The sequence below is a fragment of the Carassius gibelio genome, chromosome B8 (assembly GCF_023724105.1).
Source record: "Carassius gibelio isolate Cgi1373 ecotype wild population from Czech Republic chromosome B8, carGib1.2-hapl.c, whole genome shotgun sequence".
Lineage (NCBI taxonomy): Eukaryota > Metazoa > Chordata > Actinopteri > Cypriniformes > Cyprinidae > Carassius > Carassius gibelio.
In genome coordinates this window covers 27,212,925-27,238,643 of record NC_068403.1, presented here as the reverse complement: position 1 = coordinate 27,238,643, position 25,719 = coordinate 27,212,925, and the positions used below count along the sequence as shown (strand labels likewise).

The 25,719-nt window shown below is 38.5% G+C and overlaps 2 protein-coding genes across 2 annotated transcripts in view; both read left to right on the top strand.

The window, feature by feature from the left end:
* Positions 1 to 4,957, top strand: part of LOC127963194 (uncharacterized) — a 77,256-nt gene extending 72,299 nt beyond the window's left edge. The window contains exon 2 of the mRNA XM_052562962.1: positions 4,830 to 4,957. The gene's annotated coding sequence lies outside the window, so the exon portion shown is untranslated. The remainder of the gene's footprint in view (positions 1 to 4,829) is intronic.
* A 14,040-nt stretch (positions 4,958 to 18,997) lies between these two features.
* LOC127964212 (taste receptor type 1 member 1-like) lies at positions 18,998 to 22,522 on the top strand. The gene is made up of 6 exons (XM_052564353.1): positions 18,998 to 19,300; positions 19,391 to 20,134; positions 20,251 to 20,463; positions 20,547 to 20,667; positions 21,388 to 21,815; positions 22,502 to 22,522. Exons 1-6 carry the CDS (start codon positions 19,031 to 19,033, stop codon positions 22,520 to 22,522), a joined length of 1,797 nt encoding a protein of 598 aa, XP_052420313.1. The 5' UTR covers positions 18,998 to 19,030.
* The last annotated feature ends 3,197 nt before the right edge of the window (positions 22,523 to 25,719 follow it).

Genomic DNA, 25,719 nt, shown 5'->3' with positions numbered 1-25,719 from the left:
GACAAGATGGCGCCGATGCCCATAGTGGAGGAGTCCACCTCAACAATGAATGTCTTTTCCAGATCTGGGTGTTGAAGGAGCGGGGCTGTGGTAAAGGCAGTCTTTAGCGATTGGAAAGCTTTTCAGCTTCACGACTCCACTGCAAGGAATCTCTGGAGCTCTTTCATGGTTTTGGGGATGGGCCATGATGTGATTGCTTGTGTCTTCCTGTCATCCATCTTTACTCCTTCCCGGGTGATTGTGTATCCAATGGATTTTATGGATTTCTGGTGAAACACACTTTTCAGCCTTTACACAGAGAGAGAATTCTCTTGATCGTTGGAGCACTTGGGACAAATGACATTGATGATTCTTTTTGTTAGGTGATCTATGTAGACAAGAGCAAAATGGGTCTCACGATGGACCTCATCCATGAAACTTTGAAAGACTGACAGGGCATTTACAAGACCATACGGCATCACTAAATACTCGTAGTGTCCGGCAGGGGTGATGAACGCAGTCTTCCACTCATCTCCTTCCTTAATTCTGACCAGGTTGTATCCACAGATCCAGTTTTGTGAAGATATAGGCATCTCGGAGCTGTTCATGAGAAGATGGAACTAGTGGAAGAGGATAGCTCAAATTTTACCTTGATCTTGTTTAGGCCTCTGTAGTCGATGCAGGGTCTTAATCCTCCATCTTTCTTTGAAACGAAGAAGAAGATAGCCGCTGCTGGAGAAGTGGATGGTCAGATGTATCCCTGTTTAAGGGCTTCATCAACGTACTCCTTCATCCCCATCTGTTCTGGGATGGACAGGGAGTATATGCGACCCTTTGGAATAGCTTCTCCGGAGACTAGATCAATTGTGCAATCCCAGTGGCAATGTGGCGGGAGCTTAGAGGCTGCGAGAGGGTTAAATACATCTTCAAAAAAGGCATAGCAAGATGGGACATTAACAGATTGATTTTCCTTTGGACTTTCAATGGATGTGGAATTCAATGGCGTGGAAACAGGCTTGGAATGAACTTGAGACATGGAATGACTTACTTGGGTGTTCTGGCATTTACAACCCCACTGGAGAATTCTCCCAGTAGTCCAGTCTATAACTGGTTGATGCTGAATTAGCCATGGGTGACCCAGTATGAGTTCTGATCGACTATTAGTAAGAATGAATGGTGCAAACTGTTCTTGATGTTCGGGTTCAACACAAAGGGTAATAGGTTTAATTTGATCTGTTACATACCCCTTGTTGATCATTTCCTCTATGACTGCGTTGGTGGAGTAGGACTGTAGAGCTTGAACTCTCTGGAGACAGTGGGTCATGACGTGAGTTTTCCTGAAATGAAATTACCAGTTTATCCGGAGTCAATAATGGTGGTAACCTTTACATCGAGGCCTCTACACTTCAAAGTCACAGAGATGGTTAGTGGGTTAGAAACAGAGTGTTGAGGAAGGACCGAACTCACCACTAACCGTGGGGGACGAGATGGACAGGTACGAATGAGATGATCACCACTCCCGCAGTATAAGCATAATTTTTGTTCTCTTCGTCGAGTTCGTTCCTCCGGAGATAACCGTTGGGAATCTACTTGCATTTTCTCGGGTGGTGGTTAAGGAGCTTTCTCTGAAGTGCTGAGGCGGGGAATATTCTCAGCTGAATGCGTTTTATGATAGCAAGACTGGGACACAATGAGCTTGTTACATGTATTTTTCTAATCCCAGTGTGTCATCATAAATGGCCAGTTGGAGACGGAGAGTAGAACTTACTCCTCGTCGATAGACAGTCAAGAGGGCCTTTTCGTTCCATCCACTAGCTGCAGCCAAAGTGCGGAATTCGAGTTAATACTTTGAGACGGTTCTTTTTCCTTGTCGTAAGTTAAGGAGCTGATCGCTGCCCAAGGAATACCCCACCGGGCGTCCAAACATTTCCTTGAAATGACCGATGAAGTTCTGTAAGGAGGCGGTGATTGTGGATTCCTGGAACCATAGCGCTTCAGCCCATCTCAGTGCTGGACCAGTCAATTGCTGTATGATAAACAAGATTTTTGATCTCTCCGTAGGGAACTGGTGCGCGTGCTGCTCCAGCGCAAGTTAACATTGGAGTAGGAACCCATTGCAGTCCTCCTCCCTGCCAGAGAAGGGTGCTGGTCGCGATATCGAGCTTGCCATATACACCAATGTGCGAGTCGATCTGGCGGAAGCACTATCCTCTGACTGCGCTGAATCCATCCTGTATTTGTTTGGGTCAAGCCTTTTGTCAGGATATACTCAGGAGACAGAGGTAGGTGAATTCAGAACAGTGATTTATTGAGTATTGAGTATATATATATATATATATACAAGTGTGTGGTGAATCCGTGTCCTCAAGGGCTCGTTGAATCTCCAAAGAAGATATAGGCGCTCTGAGTGTCACATGGATTAGTCATCCAGACAGGTGAGTTCGCTGGGTTCTTGTAACGTCAAAGACACAGTCACAGATCATTCACTAACGTTCTCTTTCTCCTTAGGTGCCGAAGCCAGTAACAACTCAGGATAATAATAGGAGATTTCAGCTACCATTGAATCACAGGTAAAGAGCTGGTGATCCGCGGTTCTGAGGGCAGCAGAACAAAGACACAGATTAGTGTAACACCAAAAGGTGAGTATACGTTACATCTGGCAAGTAGAGCTTCAGGAGACAAGAGGGATGAGACAAATCCTGTTGCAGGCTTGACGGGAATCTGTGGTGCAGGTGAGTGCTCTTATACTGTCTGTGGTTGGTTTACGTAATGCGTGGCAGGTGTGGCTCGTTAATACTTGAAATTTGTAGAAATTACTCCCAAAAGATAATTTAAATTCATTGTAGTGTAAAGAATCACACAGGCATTACAAAAAGTAGGTTTAGCAAGAAATATTTTGTTTGATAAAATTGATTATATACTGTATGGCCTACTCTTTTGGACCATGTGAGTAAATTATGACATGATTGTCACTTTTGGTTGGGGGAACTATATTTTTTAACTTCTTAATTTTATTATTATTACTATGAAAACTTTAAATTCTTTATACAATAAAATGATACTCTAAATAATAAACTAAAACTGACAGTAGGTGGTGATAAATGTCTTAATAATTAAGTCATTCAAAACATGGATTAAAAAATGAAATGCCGCTGTGGGTTGCTCGGAGATGAACAATTCTGCTTTATCTGTATCTTATGGTTGCCAAAATTGAGCAATATTAACAATATTAACTTCTTAATGAATTGTTGTATAAGGTGAGTATCACATTTGCACGAGTGTGAAATTGCAATTAGCCTACTTTTCGTGTGATATTCTTAACGATGTAATGTAAATATGAGACACAATCTCAAATGGGACATTTTCTAGGCTCCATCATGGAGTAAGTTGTTTCCCTGCCTCATATTAGTCATAAATTGACTGTATGAAATGGCAGATGATCCACATAGGTCTAGGGCGGGGCAAGTGTGTCAAATGTGTTAATAATTTAAATGTTTTATTTTTCTCCATAATTAATTAACCTAAATAACGCCTTAAATTACCAGCGCTAATATCATATCAATCATCAGGGCAGCATGAGGTCCAGTTACTTGCTGAAGTTTACATGGGAGTTTCCGACATGGGCTTTCCCTCGATTTGAAATCATTTGACACAGAGCTAATCATACACAGAGCTAATCGTAGCTCTGTGTAGCTGTTTTTATTTTATTTTTTCTCTAGAATCTTTATCTTACTATCACTGTCTGTTTATTTGTTTTTTAAAGTGGTAAAATATAACTTAATTCACACCATATTTCTGATATTATCGATCAATCTTATCAGATTAAACTTTGATCGTTCACTTTTCCGTGAGTGCAGTACACCTGCAAAGTGTTAGCACTCGTTAGCTTGTCATTAGCGTTTTCTTTTCTCCCCTCCTCTCTCTCGCTCCAGTTTTTCACAAGTTCATCAAACAACCGCAGTAAGAATATTTCATCAAGCTATCGTTATTTGCACCTCTTGACACATGTACAGTTTATTTATCTCTGTCGCTGATGAGGGATTCACATGTGATAAATGCAGGGAAATAGTTAGGCTGACAGGGAAGATTTCAGAATTAGAGACACGCATCCAAACTTTAATTGAGGACAGTAAGAATGTTAGGGATCTAGATACGGCTCTGGATGCGTCTAGCTCAGGGATTCCTGTACATTGTTTGGTTCCGGAAACAGAGCCCCTGCAGCAGGGCAACTGGGTGACGGTGAGGCAGCGTAGTCGTGGGTCAAAACACCGCTCTTCTGTTCTGATCAAAACATTGAACAGGTTCCCCCCACTCAGTGATGCACCCACTGAGAAACCTGATGAAAGTGCTCTTGTTATTGGTGATTCTATTGTACGGAACGTGAATATAGAGACACCAGCCACCATAGTCAAATGTTTACCAGGAGCCAGAGCGCCTGACATCTTGGCAAATTTAAAAGTGCTGGCTAATGCTAAAAGTAAATACAGTAAGATTGTTATTCATGCCGGCACTAATGATGTTCGACTTCGCCAGTCGGAGATCACTAAAAATAACATTAAAGAGGTGTGTGAACTTGCAAGCACGATGTCAGACACTGTAATATGCTCTGGTCCCCTCCCTGCTTACCGTGGTGATGAGATGCATAGCAGATTGTTATCACGCAATGGCTGGATGTGGTGCCCACAGCATAACATAGGTTTCATAGATAATTGGACAACCTGGGGACAAATTGGGGCATACCTGACCTGTTTAAAAGACATGGTTTTCATCCCTCCCGGGGTGGAGCTGCTCTTCTCTCTAGAAATATGGCAAATAGTCTTAGAGTTCATACTTGACTAACTGGGGCCCAGGTCAGGAAGCAGACAGACTGGCTAAACTGACCATCTGCTAGCTGCCTCCCGTCACAGAGGTCAGTTAATTCTCAGCACATAGAGACTCTTTCACCTAGATATTACACTATAGAGACTGTGTCTGTTCCCTGAACTAGAAAATACAAAAAAACATCCAAACCAAGTTGAGGTTAATAATTTAATTGAGGTTCAACAAATAAAAAACAAATGCAATATGGATAAACAAATGATAAAGCTTGGCTTATTGCATATCAGATCCCTTTCTACGAAAACACTTTTTGCAAATAATATGATAACTGATCATAATATAGATGTGCTCTGTTTGACAGAAACCTGGCTGAAACCTGATGATTGCATTATTTTAAATGAGTCCACCCCCCAAGATTACTGTTATAAACACGAGCCACGTCTAAAAGGCAAAGGTGGAGGTGTTGCTTCAATTTATAACAACGTTTTCAGGATTTCTCAGAGGGCAGGCTTCAAGTATAACTCGTTTGAAGTAATGGTGCTACATATAACATTATCCAGAGAAACAAATGTTAATGATAAATCCCCTGTTATGTTTGTACTGACTAATGTATATAGGCCACCAGGGCACCATACATACTTTATTAAAGAGTTTGGTGATTCTACATCCGAGTTAGTTCTGGCTGCAGATAAAGTTTTAATAGTTGGTGATTTTAATATCCATGTCGTAAATGATAAAGAAGCATTGGGATCAGCATTTATAGATATTCTGAACTCTATTGGTGTTAGACAACATGTTTCAGGACCTACTCATTGTCGAAATCATACTCTAGATTTAATACTGTCACATGGAATTGATGTTGATAGTGTTGAAATTATTCAGCCAAGTGATGATATGTCAGATCATTATTTAGTTCTGTGCAAACTTCATATAGCCAAAATTGTAAATTCTACTTCTTGTTACAAGTATCGAAGAACCATCACTTCTACCACAAAAGACTGCTTTTTAAGTTATCTTCCTGATGTATCCAAATTCCTTAGCATATCCAAAACCTCAGAACAATTTGATGATGTAACAGAAACTATGGACTCTCTCTTTTCTAGCACTTTAAATACAGTTGCTCCTTTACGCTTAAGGAAGGTTAAGGAAAACAGTTTGACACCATGGTATAATGAGCATACTAGCACCCTAAAGAGAGCAGCCCGAAAAATGGAGCGATGCAGCTGGAGGAAAACAAAACTAGAGGTATTTCGTATTGCTTGGTGGGAAAGTAACATATCCTACAGAAAAGCATTAAAAGCGGCTAGATCTGATTATTTTTCTTCTCTTTTAGAAGAAGACAAACATAACCCCAGGTATTTATTCAATACAGTGGCTAAATTAACGAAAAATAAAGCCTAAACATTTCCCAACACCACAGCAGTAATGACTTTATGAACTACTTTACTTCTAAAATCGATACTATTAGAGATAAAATTGCAACCATTCAGCCATCAGCTACAGTATCACATCAGACAGTGCAATATAAACGAATGGATTATAAACGAACAGTTCCATTCATTCTCTACTACAGGAGATGAAGAATTGTATAAACTTATTAAATCTTCTAAACCAACAACATGTATGTTAGACCCTATACCATCTAAGCTCCCAAAAGAGGTGCTTCCAGAAGTCATAGGTCCTTTTCTGACTATTATTAATTCCTCATTGTCATTAGGATATGTCCCCAAAACCTTCAAACTGGCTGTTATTAAGCCTCTCATAAAAAAGCCACAACTTGACCCCAGAGAACTAGTTAATTATAGACCAATCTCGAATCTCCCTTTTCTGTCCAAGATACTAGAAATGGTGGTATCCTCACAATTATATTCCTTCTTAGAGAAAAATGTTATATGTGAGGATTTCCAGTCAGGATTTAGACCGTATCATAGTACTGAGACTGCTCTCCTTAGAGTTGAAAATGATCTGCTCTTATCATCTGATCGTGGTTGTATCTCTCTATAAGTTTTATTGGATCTTAGTGCTGCGTTTGACACAATTGACCACAGCATTCTTTTGCATAGACTTGAACACTTTGTTGGCATCAGTGGAAGTGCATTAGCATGGTTTAAATCGTACTTTTATGACCGTCATCAGTTCGTAAGAGTGAATGAAGATGTATCATATCGATCACAAATGCAGTATGGAGTACCTCAAGGCTCAGTACTAGGGACGCTACTCTTCACGCTTTATATGTTACCCTTGGGAGATATCATCAGGAAACATGGTGTTAGCTTTCACTGTTATGCTGATGATAATCAGCTCTATATTTCTTCGCGGCCCGGTGAAACACACCAATTTGAAAAACTAATGGAATGCATAGTCGATATAAAAAATTGGATGACGAGTAATTTCTTACTGCTAAATTCCGAAAAAATAGAGGTGTTTATTATAGGACGTAAAAACTCTGCTTGTTATAAGCTAGAACACTGTCTAAGACTTGGTTGCTCTGTTAATTCTTCGTCATCAGTTAGGAACCTAAGTGTGCTATTTGATTGCAATCTTTCCTTAGAAAGCCACGTTTCTAGCATTTGTAAAACTGCGTTTTTCCATCTCAAAAATATATCTAAATTACGGCCTATGCTCTCAATGTCAAATGCAGAAATGTTAATCCTTGCATTTATGACTTCAAGGTTAGATTATTGTAATGCTTTTTTGGGTGGTTGTTCTGCATGCTTAGTAAACAAACTACAGCTAGTCCAAAATGCAGCAGCAAGAGTTCTTACTAGAACCAGGAAGTATGACCATATTAGCCCGGTCCTGTCATCGCTGCACTGGCTCCCTATCAAACATCGTATAGATTTTAAAATATTGCTTATTACTTATAAAGCCTTGAATGGTTTAGCACCTCAGTATTTGAATAAGCTCCTTTTACATTGTACTCCTCTCCTCTACGTCCTCTACGTTCTCAAAACTCAGGCAATTTGATAATACCTAGAATATCAAAATCAACTGCGGGCGGCAGGTCCTTTTCCTATTTGGCGCCTAAACTCTGGAATAACCTACCTAACATTGTTCGGGAGGCAGACACACTCTTGCAGTTTAAATCTAGATTAAAGACCCATCTCTTTAACCTGGCATACACATGACATACTAATATGCTTTTAATATCCAAATCCGTTAAAGGATTTTTAGGCTTCATTAATAATGTGAACCGGAAACACTTCACATAACATGTACCTTCTACATCATAAGAAGAATGGCATCTACGCTAATATTTGTCTGTTTCTCTCTTGTTCTGAGGTCACCGTGGCCACCAGATCCAGTCTGTATCCAGACCAGAGGGTCACTGCAGTCACCCGGATCCAGTACGTATCCAGACATGATGGTGGATCAGCACCTAGAAAGGACCTCTACTGCCCTGAAAGACAGAGCAGACCAGGACAACTATAGCCCCAGATACAGATCCCCTGTAAATACCTTGTCTCAGAGGACCACCAGGACAAGACCACAGGAAACAGATGATTCTTCTGAACAATCTGACTTTGCTGCAGCCTGGAATTGAACTACTGGTTTCGTCTGGTCAGAGGAGAACTGAGCCTGGTTTCTCCCAAGGTTTTTTTCTCTATTCTGTCACCGATGGAGTTTCGGTTCCTTGCCGCTGTCGCCTCTGGCTTGCTTAGTTGGGGTCACTTCATCTACAGCGATACCATTGACTTGATTGCGAATAAATGCACAGACACTATTTAAACTGAACAGAGATAACATAACTGAATTCAATGATGAACTGCCTTTAACTATCATTTTGCTTTATTGACACACTGTTTTCCAAATGAATGTTGTTCAGTGCTTTGACGCAATGTATTTTGTTTAAAGAACTATATAAATAAAGGTGATTGATTGATTGATTGATTGCCGAGCATCAGAGTTATGTATGTACCGGGAGTTAAGAATGTGGTAGCAGATTTCTTTTCCCATCACAGATCTTTACCAGGAGTGGTAATGTGGAGCACTTTGCCTCAGAGGAGTCAACACACTTCCCTCTGTGATTCTCATGGACAGAAAAGTCCAGCCCGTTATGTCAGGATGCACTAGCACACACTTGGCCAGATTTACTACTTTATGCCTTTTCTCCAATACCACCCCTAGTTCTGCCAACTTTCCACAGGATACGGAGAGGACACTACAAGGTGCTTCTAGTGACACGATTGGCCGGGGAGACCATGGTTCCCATTGTTATACAAACTTCTCAGAGGGGAACCCTGGAGTATGCCCAAAAGACAGGACCTTCTCCTTTAGTTTTAGTTGCAGGGACAGATTTGGTATCCAAATCCAGACAGACTACAACTATGGGTGCTGAGAAGTTCAGATCCTGCAATATGAATGTGAAAAAATACGGTTCTGAATTCAAGAGCACCCTCCACCAGAAATATGTACGCTTGTAGATGGAAAATATTCACTGCAGTTGCTTGATTCCAGAGCAATGCTCAGTGCCATTGGTGTAAAGTTTTCTGCAGTCCATGCTAGAGAATAACAGGGCACCCTCTACCCTAAGAGTATACATTGCTGCGATTTCTGCAGAGCATGCATATGCTAATGAACAACCTTTGAGATCTCATAACTTAGTCACTTGTTTTCTTAAAGGTGCTTGGTGATTGTGCCCTGCTCAGACTATTAGGTGTGGATTTAAATTATTTACGACACTGGACGAGACATTCCAAAGTCACGTGAGCAGCCTCAAAGGAGAAACAACCACATTCCTAAACACACACACACACAAACTTTTCTTTACGTCCTTTATGTAAGCCCTTAATAATATGTATTTTTATTAGGTTTGTGCTTTGCATAAAAGGGTTAATCCTTTTTATATGAGGATTATAAATTGCTAACTTATAAATTGGAAATGTTTCTCCTAATTTTAATGTTCTCAAATAGAATCATGAGTTGTAACCCTACCCCCTTAGTAGCTCATAAACTTTATGATCCCACTGGGAAACAGGACAGGAAAAGCAAGCCCACTGGCACCTTCTCTCAATGTATTCTAAACTATAGCCTTTTCTCAATGTATTCTAAATGTATTATTTATTGCTTTTTGGTGCATTAGATGTTTTCCATTATCAAAAAATTTGAGTATCCACAATTTTATTGTGTGTCAATCTTTAAATGTGTGTAATTCTGCATATGAATGTAACTTTGTGTTTCTGTTATCAGTTATATATGTACTTTTTCGTGTCTTTGGAATTGTCATGTTGTGACCCAACTATCCACCTATATGCAAGGTGTGTAAAATGTATTAATCTGGAATTATGAACTTGGTGGAATATCACTGCTGAAATTTTATAAGACAGAACTTATTAGAGTGGGTGTTTCCCCAGAGACAAAGGAACTTTTTCACGCTTCAGTTCGCGGACGTTCATTGGTTGTTCACACGAACAGAGGCGTGAACCAGTCGAGCTATAAGAGCTGACCCAGGAAGTTCCTCCCCCTCTTGACTCTCTTCGCTTCTTCTCTGGCACTCTGACCCCGCTCGTCCTTCTTCGCGGCCTTGGTCCGCTCTCCTATTGTCTGACCTCAGCACGGCGGCTCAGAGAACAGCCGTTCTCATGGCTCCTTCGGGAGTTTTAATCTCCGTTGTTTTTATTTCTTTTCCTTACTAAGTTTATTCACCTATTCGCCTCTCCACACGAGGAAGACGAATTATGAAACATTGCTTTGTTGGACCTTTCATATATCGCGCGATTCCGCAGCAGAGAACACGCCTAGCCACAAAGACCACGCTCACGCTGCTCCAGCGCACGCCGGTATGGCGAGTCACAAAGTTTGGATATTTCACAAAAATATCCAAATCCGTTAAAGGATTTTTAGGCTGCATTAATTAAGTAAACCGGAACCGGAAACACTTCACATAACACCCTATGTACTTGCTACATCATTAGAAGAGTAGCATCTACGCTAATATTTGTCTGTTTCTCTCTTGTTCCGAGGTCACCGTGGCCACCAGATCCAGTCTGAATCCAGATCAGAGGGTCACTGCAGTCACCCGGATCCAGTACGTATCCAGACATGATGGTGGATCAGCACCTAGAAAGGACCACTACAGCCCTGAAGGACAGCGGAGACCAGGACAACTAGAGCCCCAGATACCTCTTCAAAGGGGGAGACACTTTAGACCCAAATTGTTACAGACCTATATCTATTCTGCCATGTACTGCGAAAATATTTGAAAGCCTAATTAATAAACAGATTATAAAATATTTTGAGTTCCACCATTTATTCTCAGCCGCGCAATCTGGTTTCAGAGCTGGTCATGGATGCACTTCTGCCACGTTAAAGGTACTTAATGATATCATAACCTCTATCGATAGTAAACATTATTGTGCAGCCGTCTTTATTGATCTTGCCTAGGCTTTTGACTTGGTCAATCATAGTGTTCTTATTGACAGACTTAATAACCTTGGTTTCTCAAGAGAATGCATTGCTTGGTTCTCGGATTATTTTTTAGACAGAGTTCAGTGTGTAAGATCAAAGGACATGTTGTCCAGTCCTGTGGCTGGTCCTGTCTCAATGGGGGTGCCTCAGGGTTCAATTCTGGGGCCAACCCTTTTTTCTATATATATCAATGAGGTTGCTAGTGCTGCTGGTGATTCGTTAATCCATTTATATGCAGACGATACCATTTTATATACATCGGGACCCTCTTTAGACTCTGTGTTAATTAACCTTCAGACTAGTTTTAATGCCATACAACATGCCTTTCTTGACCTTCAGCTGCTTTTAAATGCTAATAAGACTAAATGCATGCTTTTTAATCGTACACTGCCCACAGCTGTTCATCCGATTATCCTTACTACTCTTGACGGGACCGAATTAGAAGAAGTGGACTCCTATAAATATGTAGGTGTCTGGTTAGACAGTAAACTTAATTTTAAGATTCATATTAATTATTTACAATCAAAAATTAAATCTAGAATCGGTTTCTTATATCATAACAAAGCCTCTTTTACTTATGCCGCCAAATATGCCCTTGTAAAGCTTACCATCTTACCGATCCTTGATTTTGGTCATGTTGTATACAAAATAGCCTCTAAAATTCTACTAAGTAAACTGGATGTAATTTATCACAGTGCTATCCGTTTTGTCACCAAAGCACCATACACTACTCATCATTGCAATCTTTATTCCCTTATTGGCTGGCCCTCACTACATACTCGTCGCCGAATTCACTGGCTCCTGGTCATCTATAAGTCTTTATTAGGCTTATCCCCTCCATATCTCAACTCACTGGTTATGGTAGCAACTTCAATTCGTAATACGCGTGCTAGTAGGTATATTTCTTTGGTCATTCCCAAAGTCATGTCCTCTTTTGGCCGCCTTTCTTTCCAGTTCTCTGCTGCCAACGACTGGAATGAATGGCAAAAATCTTTAAAAATAGAAGTACTGATCTCCCTTGGTAAATTTAAGCATCAGATTTCACAATTATTTACTGATTCCTGCTTTTGTTAGCAGCCCTGTTATGGTGCACTATAGAATTTTTATATTTTTTTTTCCGCTTTAAGCTCTTAAGGTTTACTTCGTGTATATGTGTAGGCTACATCATTATATTGTTCTTTGTATTACGTTTGTATGTTGTACAGGGCAGTGTTGCGTACTCGAGACTCGGACTCGGTCTTGGACTCGGTCTCGAGACCGTATTTTAATGGTCTCGGTCTTGTCATGGACTCGTGTGCATTTTGACTCGGTATTGACTCGGACTCGAACATATTAGGAATCGGACTTATGCCCGAGTCCACTCGAGTCCCAATCCAAATATTTCATGATTATTACTGTATGTTAATGTTTATTTAAATTGATGTATGATTGACACATCCAATGACTGGTGATTTTCTTTTGACGTGAGACGTTAAGCCAGCAACACACTGGATGCGTGGCGCAAGCGCCTCAGCTGCGTGGCGTGTCTGTTTTTAATTCGGCTCCCATGTTAACAGGTTAGATCTTGCAGACTGCCTGCGTGAGACGCGCGTCCCAGGCGCGGCTTGAGCCGCGCGGAAAACGCGTGCATGCTAGAAATAGAACCGACGCCTATTTTTCACGCGACACGCATGCATGTTGGAAGCGTTTCCAGGCAAAATATACTAGGAAAATATGTTTATATGTCATTTTGTACACAAATACATATTAATTCATGACATTTTGATATTTGAAAGTCTATAGGTTGACATAAATTCAGATATAAATGTAATTTTAAAAATAAATTAATAATGATCGATTTTCAAATATTGCACCTGTCAAACATACTCTATTTTGCCGTCAATACTGTTGACGGTGTCTTATCAGTAGGTGTGTAAAAAAATAAAAAAATAAATTTGATATTGTAATAAAAAAAATAAAGAGCCTGGTTTTTTGGCGGCCTCCCTCTATGTCACCTACAGCCGCAGCAGCGCGCCAAGCGCCGCGTGCAGGCACGCTTCTGGTGTGTAAAGACACAGAAAACGCGAAGCAGCCACCACGCTTCTGGCACGCAGTAGAGACGCCACGCAGCCAGTGTGTCACCGGCCTTAAGTTACCCTCCTGCCTCCGTAACTAAAAAAACTTCGACTAGTGTGTATTTTACCCTGCATTAAAATGCACCATGCAGGGAAATTAGCATTAGATTATCCGTTGCTGTTACAGAAAGTGATGAAATGGTAACTGTTGTCAGTCCTCGCTTCCTCTGCGCCAGTAGAGAGAGTTTTTAGTTGGGGTGGATTGATCATGAGACCACATCGTGCTTGGTTGGGTAGCTGGATGGTCTCGTCACTTATTTTTTTGAAAAGTAATTATGCCCATCTGTAATCTTCACAACATCTAAAGTGCACATAATCCAATACATTGTAAGGATATTAGCAGTCATTAGTTAAGCTTCAAGGTTAAAAGTTATGTAAAAGCTGTTACAGTTGAACATTTACAGGTATAGTGGTACAGTAATGTTACTTGTACTAGAAAGGTTATATAGAATTACAATATAGAGTCGTACAGTAATATTATGTGTACTAGAAAGGTTATATGGATGTGTATAGTGGTACAACGATGTTATGTGAAAATGAGCACTTAATATTGACAAGTAACACTTCATAATACTAATAAAATTACCTTTACACCACATACTATGTGGCCCTTTTAACCTTTATTGTTTCCACCAAACATTTGACGTACTCTTGAAGATTTCTTTAGGTCTTGTCTCAGACCCAATCTCTCTGGTCTCGTCTTGACTCGGACTCGACCCTTTCTGAACTCGGTCTTGACTCGGACTCGACCCTTTCTGAACTCGGTCTTGACTCGGACTCGACCCTTTCTGAACTCGGTCTTGACTCGGACTCGACCCTCTCTGGACTCGATCTGGACTCGGACTCGAATGAGCTGGTCTCGACTACAACACTGGTACAGGGATTGGTTTGTTGATTGGATACTTTATTTATTTCTATGTGTAACTCTGTGTTGTCACACTGTTTCTGCCTTATCTTAGGCCAGGTCGCAGTTGTAAATGAGAACTTGTTCTCAACTGTTTTTACCTGGTTAAATAAAGGTTATTATTATTATTATTATTATACAGATCCCCTGTAAAGACCTTGTCTCAGAGGACCACCAGGACAAGACCACAGGAAACAGAGGATTCTTCTGCACAATCTGACTTTGCTGTAGCCTGGAATTGAACTACTGGTTTCGTCTGGTCAGAGGAGAACTGGCCCCCCAACTGAGCCTGGTTTCTCCCAAGGTTTTTTTCTCCATTCTGTCACCGATGGAGTTTCGGTTCCTTGCCGCTGTCACCTCTAGTTGGGGTCACTTCATCTACAGCGATATCATTGACTTGATTGCAAATAAATGTACAGACACTATTTAAACTGAACAGAGATGACATAACTGAATTCAATGATGAACTGCCTTTAACTATCATTTTGCATTATTGAGACACTGTTTTCCAAATGAATGTTGTTCAGTGCTTTGACGCAATGTATTTTGTTTAAAGCACTAAATAAATAAAGGTGATTGATTGATTGATTGACAAAGAGACATGTGCAAGTATCATTCACTATGGAGATTTAAATGCTGCTTACAGTTTGTCTATGATTTGATTCTTTGTTGTCTTTCAAGGGTTACTGTCTGTGAGTTTGCATAACTGAGCTTATTCTGTGATCACGCTCTCTCTCTCTCACCTCTCTCTCTCATTCTCTCTCATTCATTCCTTCATTCTCTCTCTCTCTCCCTCATTTGGATTCCATTATGTCTTGTACAAAGTTTACTGTCTGTATTGTCATACGCGTATTTACTCTGTGTGATTTGTAGTTTGATGTATTTTTAGTTCAATTATTAAAAACCAATATATATTCACGATTGCCTCTAGCGCTCACATTACGAGTCAATGAAATGTCTGATCTTTAGCTACAAGCTCTTTACTTTTAGTAACGGAATTTTATAATGATAGGATAATGTTTTCATGGCCAGAGAATATTTTTCCTTGAATTATAAGAAGTGATAACTTTATTGAAAATTGATAAGTTAATCTTACGGCCGTTTGCTGGACAAACCACTGTTTGATTTGCTGTAATTTACAGTAAGAGATATCACTATAATTGATATGAAGAATGGAATATTGACATATTAATGAGTAAATTACAGTGCCTTGTAATGAGTTATTGATATATGCAACTGAGCAATTTTTCAATAATTTTAATGTAACTGTCATATGAGATATATATATATTAATCATATTCCTGATTAATTATTCAAATTCCCTATATATCATTTGAGTTAATAATTATGTACAACCCAGTGCGGCTACACCTTCATTTCTCCCAAAAAGACTGTCTACATTGTTTAAGAACCAGGCGATCAAGTTGACTGCACTTAATCCTTTGGGGGAGAAGCACAATATGTTAATCATACTTCTCTGCCCAGTGAGAGCCCTGAAGGGTTAACTTTGAGGGACAGAATATCTGAGGCATTCAGACCAAATTTTCATATGCTATGGTGGACCAAAGAAAGGGCAAAACAGAGGCTGTCACAGTGGGTTGTAGAAGTAATTATAGAGGAATATAAGGTCAATAACCTTACTGTGCCAGCTGGTATAAGGTGTCATTCGACAAGTGGCATCTTAACATCTTGAGCACTTAAAGGTGTACCTCTGATTCCTCTGATGGATATTTGTGCAGCTGCTAATTGGTCATCTGCTGGTACCTTTTCTAGATAATACAGAGTTAATGTGTCTACTAGAGAGAGAGAGTAGTTCTGGGATCCTCAACTACTGATTAGGTAGGTAAAGCCTCCTTGTGACTTGTTATGAGTCATTCAGTGTACGGCACTGCCTCTGGCGGTCAGTAGGAAAGAAATAGAATGAGAGTTACGCATGTAACCGCAGTTCTATAAGTCCTGGATGACTGCCAGAGAACTCTGTCCCTCGGATCTCCATGACATCCTGGGTCACGTGATGACTTTGTTGTTATTTGATTCGATCGGTGCATGAGCAAGAGAGATAATATTCAGTCGTCACCTTTATTTATATAGCACTTTAAGCAAAAAAGATGTGTCAAATCAACTGAACAACATTAATTAGGAAAACTGTGTGTCAATAATGCAAAATAACAGTTAAAGGCAGTTTATCATTGAATTAAGCGATGTCATCATTCAGCTCAATTCAGTTTAATCTGTGTAATCATTTGCAAGTCAACGATATCAATATCACCAGTGTTTGGAATAACGGCGCTCAAAGAACGGCGTTAGGTAACAACGTTATTTTTTCAGTAACGGGGTAATCTAAGTAATTACTTTTCGCCAGCAGCGCCAAACACACACACACACATACACGCACACACCATAGTTGCCAAGTCCGCTTAAAATACGCGACTTTGGTTTTTTTTTTTTTTTTTTTTGTATGTTGCGTAAAACAGCACGGGTTGCGGGTTGCGTTTTTTTGGGCTTATTAAAGAATATGGTTGCTTGTTAGGAAAATATGACAAGCAACTTCGTTTTCTTTACATCTATGGTGCACATTGATACATTGATTGACACTGTCTGCTTACAGATATAGCCAAATCAGTGCAATCATATAAGTGCTGTGGTGTAACATTCGTCAAAACATTCCGCTGAATCCGCCCCCTTATCCCCCTCATTGGAGTAAAATCACGTTCAACGTGCAGACGGAGCGCGTGACTATGGTCTACAGAAATACACGTATTTCAATTTCTACAAACAATGTCTCGAACCAAGTGGAGAATTTTATTTTATTAAGCTAAATATATGTTACAGCTCCCCTTAATGCTCTTGTCTTTCCCTTCTTGTCTTTTTGTCCTTTTCCTTCTCTCCAAACCTATTTAGCCTCACAGGTGATCGGAGATGAGAAAAGTGAGGAAAGTGAAAAGTGTGTAGAAACGTGGTTTTCTAAGAAAAGATTGCTATCTAACCTAGGTTCCTAACTTATGACGTGTGAAGCACTGCCTCTGGTGGTCATCAAGAACTCATAGAACCACAGTTACATACATAACTCTCATTTTTATATGACGAGTTAATCATCATGAGCTGGCCTGCTTACATTCAAAATTACTTTTTTTTTTTCATTTATATGTTTAGGTTTTGAATAATCAATCCTATGAAACTAGAGCTTGCCAGCAAAGTGTTGCTCTAATAGTTAATAAATTCTAAATCTATCCTTGATTGAGTAAACCAGCATATGAATCTCAACAATGGTGACTGAAGCAAATTACTAAAAAGCTCAAGAGGCCGCCATTAGCAAACACTAATGACCACAAATATTGTGGCATTTTTTTTTTTTTTTTTTTCAGTTGATTTCATTCAAGGCTATAATGCTGCTTGTTAACAGCAGGTGTTCATCAATAATACACAATCATAATTTATTCAGTCACTTAATTATCTCATTAACTTTATCTCTTTGAGGACTTGGGATTTGACTTGAGACTTGCTTGTGACTTGAAAGAAATGATTTGTTGCCTGTACCACAAACCCAGTTTCATCACAGGACTTTTACTTTCTGACCCCTAGACCTTACACCTCTGGATGAAGCCTTGCTGTATACAGTTAGTCATGGTGTATTCATCTGAAACTACTTGTGCATAAATTTGATTAGGTGTGATACCTCAAACTTTTCAGAAATGCCAGCCACTTTGGTACTTGATCCGCTCAAATAATTCTCCTTGTAAATGACTTTCCTGGCCACCAGGATGTGCTATCCTCTGTTGATACACTAATCATGTTGACTATTAAGCAGATTTGTATCATCCTTGATTTGCCTTATTTATATTTGCCTTTTTGATGTAGTCCAATGGTTTTCAATCCTGTTCCTCGGGACCCACTGTTCTGCACATTTTGCATGTCTCCCTTTTTTGACACGGAGGTCTTATGTGGAACTCTTTCCTAATGAGCTGATGATCTGAATCATGTGTAAATTAGGGAGATATGCAAAATGGGCAAAGCTGTGGGCTCCCAGGAAGTTTGATAACCACTGATGTAGTCAGTGTTGACTCCTTATTCCATTGTGAGCTAATTTCTCTTAACAATTTCTAGAAAATTTAACACAGAATCACAAAGAAATGGCAGATATCAATTCTGTTTTTTAAAGTAGAAAGGCTGATGTAGTATTTTCTTGTAAAATGAATATTTCTTTCATTGACGGTTTTAGAAATCTTATAAACTCACTCTCTGTATTTAAAGTGATAGTTTGAAGTTTGCATCTTTGATTTTGATGTGGTGTAATGCCCTACTTAACAACTGATTGATGTTTTTTTTTTTTAGATATGGAAATTGTCAGTGAATATAGTGGTTTAAGCAAATTTAATTGTGGTTTTAGGTAAATTCATTAGTTTTATAAGCCTTACTTGTATAATTTTTGCCACTACGGACTCCAGTTTCACATCCAACGGTCCACCATAAACCATTGCATAAAGATGCATTTGAGTAGGATTTGCTCTTTGTTTTCAGCCTTTATTAATTGTTTCTTTTTCTGTGTGTTTTGCCTAAAACCAGAGTTCAGCTTAAAGGGAGATTACTTATTGGGTGGCCTTTTTGCTTTACACGAAGTTCAACATGCTACACCTTTGCCTTCCCCGGAAGCCATTCAGTGTTTAAGGTAAGAAAGCATCTTTTTGCTGCAGCAGCATTTCCTCAGTATTTAGTTTCAGGTCACATTTTAAATGGAAGATTGGATTGAGCTCTTCTCACTACTTCACTGATATTTTCTAGATACACTTTCTCAAAATCTGGCTATCAGATGTTCCAAGTGATGAGGTTTGCTATTGAGGAGATTAACAACTCCACAACTCTTCTGCCCAATGTTTCTCTGGGATATGAGATTTTTGACCACTGTACTGACACAAAAAACTTACCTTCAGTCTTTAGTTTCATCTCGAAGAATGGCTCAATAAAACCTAAAGAGAAACTCAACAACTATCAGCCTAAAGTGATTGCCTTAACAGGGCCATATGGAAGCACACGCACTATTACTATTGCACCATTAATTACAATGGACAGTATACCATTGGTAATTTTTTTAATACATTTTACTTTTGTTCAGGACTACCAACTAACAATATAATGCCAATCAATTGGAATGTTTTCTATTCTTTCAAAGGTGAATTATGGCGCTTCTAGCTATGCATTAAGCAATAAGCTTCAGTATCCTTCCTTTATAAGAACAATTCCTAGCAACAAAAACCTGATAGAGATGATTATCCACATTATACAGTGGTTTGGATGGAACTGGGTCGCCTTTCTTGGTAGCCAAGATGATTACAGTTCAGATGGACTAAAACTGTTTAACAAGTACATCAGCAATACTGGCATTTGTTTGGCCTATCAAGAGGCTTTTAGCCAAAAGACAAACTACAGTCTAACACTTAAAAAGATTGATATGCTTAACATCAAAGTTGTTGTTGTTTTTGCTGTTCCACAATATGCAAGCAACATTATCAAAACAGCCATAGCAAACAACATCCAAGACAAAGTATGGATTGCGAGTGAAACCTGGGCTATGAACCAGCAGCTTCCAAGAGAGCCAGGAATTGGGAAAATTGGCACAGTCATTGGCATTACAGAGAGATTGTTGACATTACCTGGATTTGATAAGTTCATCTATAAAGAAAGAGAAATAATTAAAGCTTATAGCAATGTCAGTGACATCCAGTGTGAGAGTAAGACATGTAATCAAGACTGTGATTACTGCACATCATTGAGCGCAGAGGAGATTATAAATGAAAATCCCACATTCTCTTTTGCCATTTATGCTGCCATATATACCATAGCACATGCATTACATAATGTTTTGCAGTGTAACATGAATGAATGCCACAAAAACATAACAGTTAGGCCATACATGGTGAGTGAATGCATCATGAGATGATTATGATTTTTTTTTCATGAATAGTAATAGCATGTATTATGATATTAATAGTTAAAAATACTGTTTGTCCTTTTCACCACACTTTACAACAGCTTCTGGAACCAATTAAGAAGTTGGATTTCTCACTTAATGGCCGTCAGGTAAAATATGATGATAATGGTGATCCAACCATCAGTTTTGCGGTTGTACTTTGGAATACTGAAACAAATCCTCCACGTTTTGAAATGGTGGGCACGTATGATACATATCCAGAAATGACTTTTACTATCAACAACTCTCGCTTTCCCTGGCATAACAGTGGTTCTGTAAGTTATCTTTTAGCAGAGTATTTATCTAAACATACACAACTTTGATCAATTTTAATAACACATTTTCCCATTACACAAAGGTTCCATTCTCAAACTGCTCTGTGGAGTGCAAAGAGGGTTTTTCGAGGAAACATGATGGATATCATAGTTGCTGTTTTCTGTGTATAAAGTGTCCACGGAACAGCTATGTGAATTATTCATGTGAGTATTTAAAGCAATAGATGACAAAACAGGCATTTTATCAGTCCATGCTACCACTACACAGGGGAAAGATAAGGGAAGATAACATTTTCAAGTTTAGCATGTACAGGGTGGGGAATAATTGTTATAGTAAACCATAATAGTTGTATATAATAAACCCCAACCCCAAACAATTTGAATAATTAAAATGATATCAGAGATGTATTTTGCATTATCTGATTTTAAATATGGTGTCATACTATATGTAAAATTTAAATGTGTGTTTTTTGTACAATTTGTAAATTATTATTAATGGAATTAAAATTGATCAAAAAACAAATTACAATCAGAATAATTTTTATAATTACTAACTGTGTATTTTTTACCTTACAAAATTAATTAATAACTGTGTCAACAAATCTACCATTAATAAATACTGTATACTTTGTTTTATGAACACGTCATAAATGAAAATGACCAAAAAAAAAAAAAAAAAAAAAAAACAGATAACTGGATAACTTCAAAGCAGTTCTGATGGAATAAATATAACATAGATTAAATGTGTTGGTATTTGGTGCAAAGTTCAAGAAGAAAAACTTATGAAGGGGTATTTTACACCATTGTAATCTTTTGTGCTCCCTCCCATTAGATAATCTGTTGAATCTTTTGTACTGTTTAAAACTCATGATCCCAAATGTCTGATTTTGGCTGAATTACATTATCATAATATTTTACTTTCAGGGGACCCCTATACCTGTTCTCTGTGTGCAGAGAGTGAATGGTCTGATGAGGGCAGTACGAAATGTAAGAACCGTTCTGTTGACTATCTTGAGGTCACAGAAATCCTCTCCATTATTGTCATGGCTTCTGCCACATGCCTAATTATTCTCCTTATTGCCATGTGTTGCCTTTTTGCTCACAATTACAACACACCAGTGGTAAAGTCTGCTGGTGGCAGCATGTGTTTCCTCATGTTGACCTGTTTGATAATGTCTACAATAAGTGTGTTCTTTTTCTTTGGAAAACCCTCATCTGTATTTTGCCTCCTGAGAAATGTTGCATTTGCATTTTTCTTCACTGTTTTTCTCTCCTGTATGGCTGTCCGTTCCTTTCAAATTGTTTGTGTCTTCAAAATGGCTGCCAAGTTTCCTAACATCCACAGCCTTTGGGTAAAGCACAATGGGCAGTGGCTCTTTGTTGGATTTATTTCTGTCATTCATTTAATTTCTTGTATACTATGGATGACTGTCTCAACTCCCAAACGCTCCAAGGATTCATCAACTTTTAAAGACCTGACTGTACTCAGCTGTGAAATGGGGAACACTGTAACTGTTAGCATAGTTGTGCTTATGGGTGGGATTCTTGGATTCCTGTGCCTCTTATTTTCTTACATGGGAAGAGATCTGCCAAAAAATTACAATGAGGCCAAATCAATAACTTTTGGTCTCTTTTTGTACAATGTTAGCTGGATTGTTTATTTCACAGCATACCTCGTTCTCAAAAGCAAATATATCCAACTTGTTAATGCAATGACACAGCTATCTAGTATATCTGGAATTCTCTTCAGTTATTTCATACCGAAATCTTACATTATAATATTCCAACCGCAAAAGAACACTGCTGCATACTTTCAAACATCTATTCAGAATTACACCCAAAAAATTAGTAGGACTTAGCACATGGGAGAACTGAGAAAACGGGCCTACTACCAATATATTTATGGTCCTCTCCCCAAATTTGACACTACCAAAACACATTAATAATAATTAAATTACAAGGGCTATATTGACTTATTAAGATTTGCTTACATATAGATTGTAAATTTATAGCCTATTTATGTTGTGCTTTTTTTCAGATGTGTATCTATAACTATTAAATTAACAATATTTCAAGTGCAAATTGTGAAATGTATTGTATTTTGAATCCAATTCTTCTTTGTAAATGGCAAAAAGTTGATCATACTGATTTTAAAGTTAAGGATTCATTAGTTTGACTATACATTGAACCAAAAACAATCAAAACATCTTTGCACACTTTATTTCTAACAAAACATCCTATGTTTCGGTAGTGACAGTGCATTTTCAGTAGTGTCATTAATGTTTCCCATTTCAACCACATCACATTACAGAATTGTGATATATTATAACGCTACTAAAACATATTAAAATACAAAAAAAACAGAAGAAAAAAAATCATAAGTGTACTAAAATTTTGTTTATTTACCCCAAATGTGAGTATTATGTGTACCATTTTGCCACTACCGAAATAATTATGATATGTTTAGATAGTCACTGTTTCTGTAGTGACAACTCTGTGGGATAATACCCAAAAAACATGGATGTGATTGGTACCTAGCTACTTAAAGTTTCATCATGAACAAATAAAATATAATATTAATTATATATATATATGGAATGTTATCTTTCAAAAGAATCAAAAAGTGTGTGTGTGTGTGTGTGTGTGTGTGTGTGTGTGTGAGAGAGAGAGAGAGAGAGAGAGAGAGAGAGGGAGGGAGAGGAGGGGGGTAAATTAGTTATGTTACAAGTGCCTGGGGCTCAGTGTGGATTAAGGTTATTGATTTAAAACCATATAAAAACGATAATTGCATGCTAGTATTAAATGAACACATGCATCCTTCTTTTTAACTGTCCTTAAAAATGTCCATAAAATGCTTTAATATCCATTGCCAGACTAGTTCATCCGATCCACTTATTGCACGACCCATTTGTATCTGTTATGTCTTTATTTGTTGGTGCTGTATTTAAGCATTGCTGAGAAAAAGCAGTCCCACTGCAAATGCTAAATGTTTTAATATACTGTCGCTGGACATCTCACTTAATCATTGCCTAAATGGTGATTAAAACAGCCCCTCTGTTCAGACTTTCATGATTATTATTATTTTCATTCTCATTTTGTTACAAACATGCAATTTTTTCTTCTGTGAAAGACAAAATAAGATAATTTTAACATTCTGTTAACAGTGATTTACCAGGTATATAGAGACTGTTGATGAGGATTCATATTTCATATTTTTAACCACAGATTAACAGACCAATGGAGATTTAGTACTTTAATATACACTGTTCCTCTATTGTATAGAAAATGCTAGGTCATATAAAATATTCAGTGAGAACTGAATGTTGCAGATTATTATTATTAAGGAACCTAACCCAGTACATGTCTACTTAGCTTGAACGCTTACCAAACACAACCTGAACATTAAATTAAAGTGTTCAGAATTATTTGGAAATGGGATATTTAGAACTGGTACTCAGAGGCATAGCAATGTTGAAGGCAAGGCAGTAAATGCCTGAGGCCATGCGTTTTAAGAGAGCGCCAGATGGCCGATTATTTAAACTAACAGGAATGTTAATAATATCGTTACAATTTTACTGCCTTTGTCACCTTTTTAAAACAGGTAAAGTGTTCGAATTTATGGTACTGTTGATTAGAAAATGCATGATCTGGAGCAGAGCATTAAGCTGGATCCCTGAACTGAAAATGAACTGAAAATGTTCGCACACACATAAACATGCACATTAAACATAAAGAAGAGAACAAATCTGTCAGGCAGCCTGAAGCGATAGGAAAAGAGGAAACAGAACAACGGTAAGCATAGGCACCAATTTATGTTTCTGCCCACACTATTCCACTCCAAACCAAATCTAAAAAATTTCTTCATTTTTTCATGAGCAAATGATAACGGGCTAGGTTGTCATGCAACAACTGTGCCTTAAATATTTTACAATTTCCATTTTTTTACATCCTGTTTAATTAAAAATGAGAAATATACTTATCTTCTGTTCGATAACAGAATTGAATTCTTAAGGAATTCATAAGGATATACCTTTCAAGGGAACTTCAAACTGCATCATCTAGGGGTCGCTATGGGTAATAATATGCAAATGCCACCATGCTGAGGGGAGTGCAAGCCAGAATCATGTCAAGCACTATGTGCCAACTCTACCATTACCATGGGAGTTGCTCCTGCTGTCCGGGACATAATCCCATAAGCCAAAGGCCTAGGCTACATAACCAATTTACCTGTTAGGGCCTCGACCCAGGGTAGAGCCCAAGTTTGGAATCAAGAAAGATTCCTTTAAAAAGTATACTGCAAAGAGCGTAGCATTTTATACTAAGGGGCTACTGCTTGCTCTTGCATAAGCTTGCTGAAGAAACGGTCTCAGTGGATCCCTAGTAGCAAAGCATTGTTTAGATAAGTATCTGAGGATACATATTAAGCCTCTCATCAAAAAAACACAACTTCACCCCAAAGAAATAGTTAATTATAGACCAATCTCGAATCTCCCTTTTCTTTCCAAGATACTAGAAAAGGTGGTATCCCCACAATTAAATTCCTTCTTAGAGAAAAATGGTATATGTGAGGATTTTCATTTGACCTGCTCTTATCATATGATCGTGGTTGTATCTCTCTAGTAGTTCTATTGGATCTCAGTGCTGCGTTTGACACATTTGACCACAACATTGTTTTGCATAGACTTGAACACTTTGTTGGCATTAATGGAAGTTCATTAAGCATGGTTTAAATCATACTTATATGACCGCCATCAGTTAGTGGCAGTGAGTGAAGAGGTATCATATCGATCACAAGTACAGTATAGAGTACCTCAAGGCTCAGTACTAGGGCCGCTACTCTTCACGCTTTATATGTTACCCTTGGGAGATATCATCAGGAAACATGGCTGGGGCCAGGACCCCCTCCATTTATCTATAATCACACCGGTAGTGATGTCCAGGGCTGTCGCAGCCAACTTGTTGGTATTTTTTCAATGTATGCTTAAGACACGGGTCACGACGAGGTGTTCTCCATAGCGACCCCTAGAGGATGCAGTTTGAAGTTCCCCTGTGAGGGAAACGACTAAACAAAGCATTTTTATGAACTTTGCTGCAACTCATTCCCTTGCTGATTTACATAAAATAATTCAATAAATACCTATTTAGAAAAGGAAAGTTATATTCAAATAACTATAAGGATAAATAATAAAGTTCACAGTTACTCTTTGTTTTTTCACCAGTTAGTCATGGAAGTCTGCTGGCTGATGGGTTTCTGGC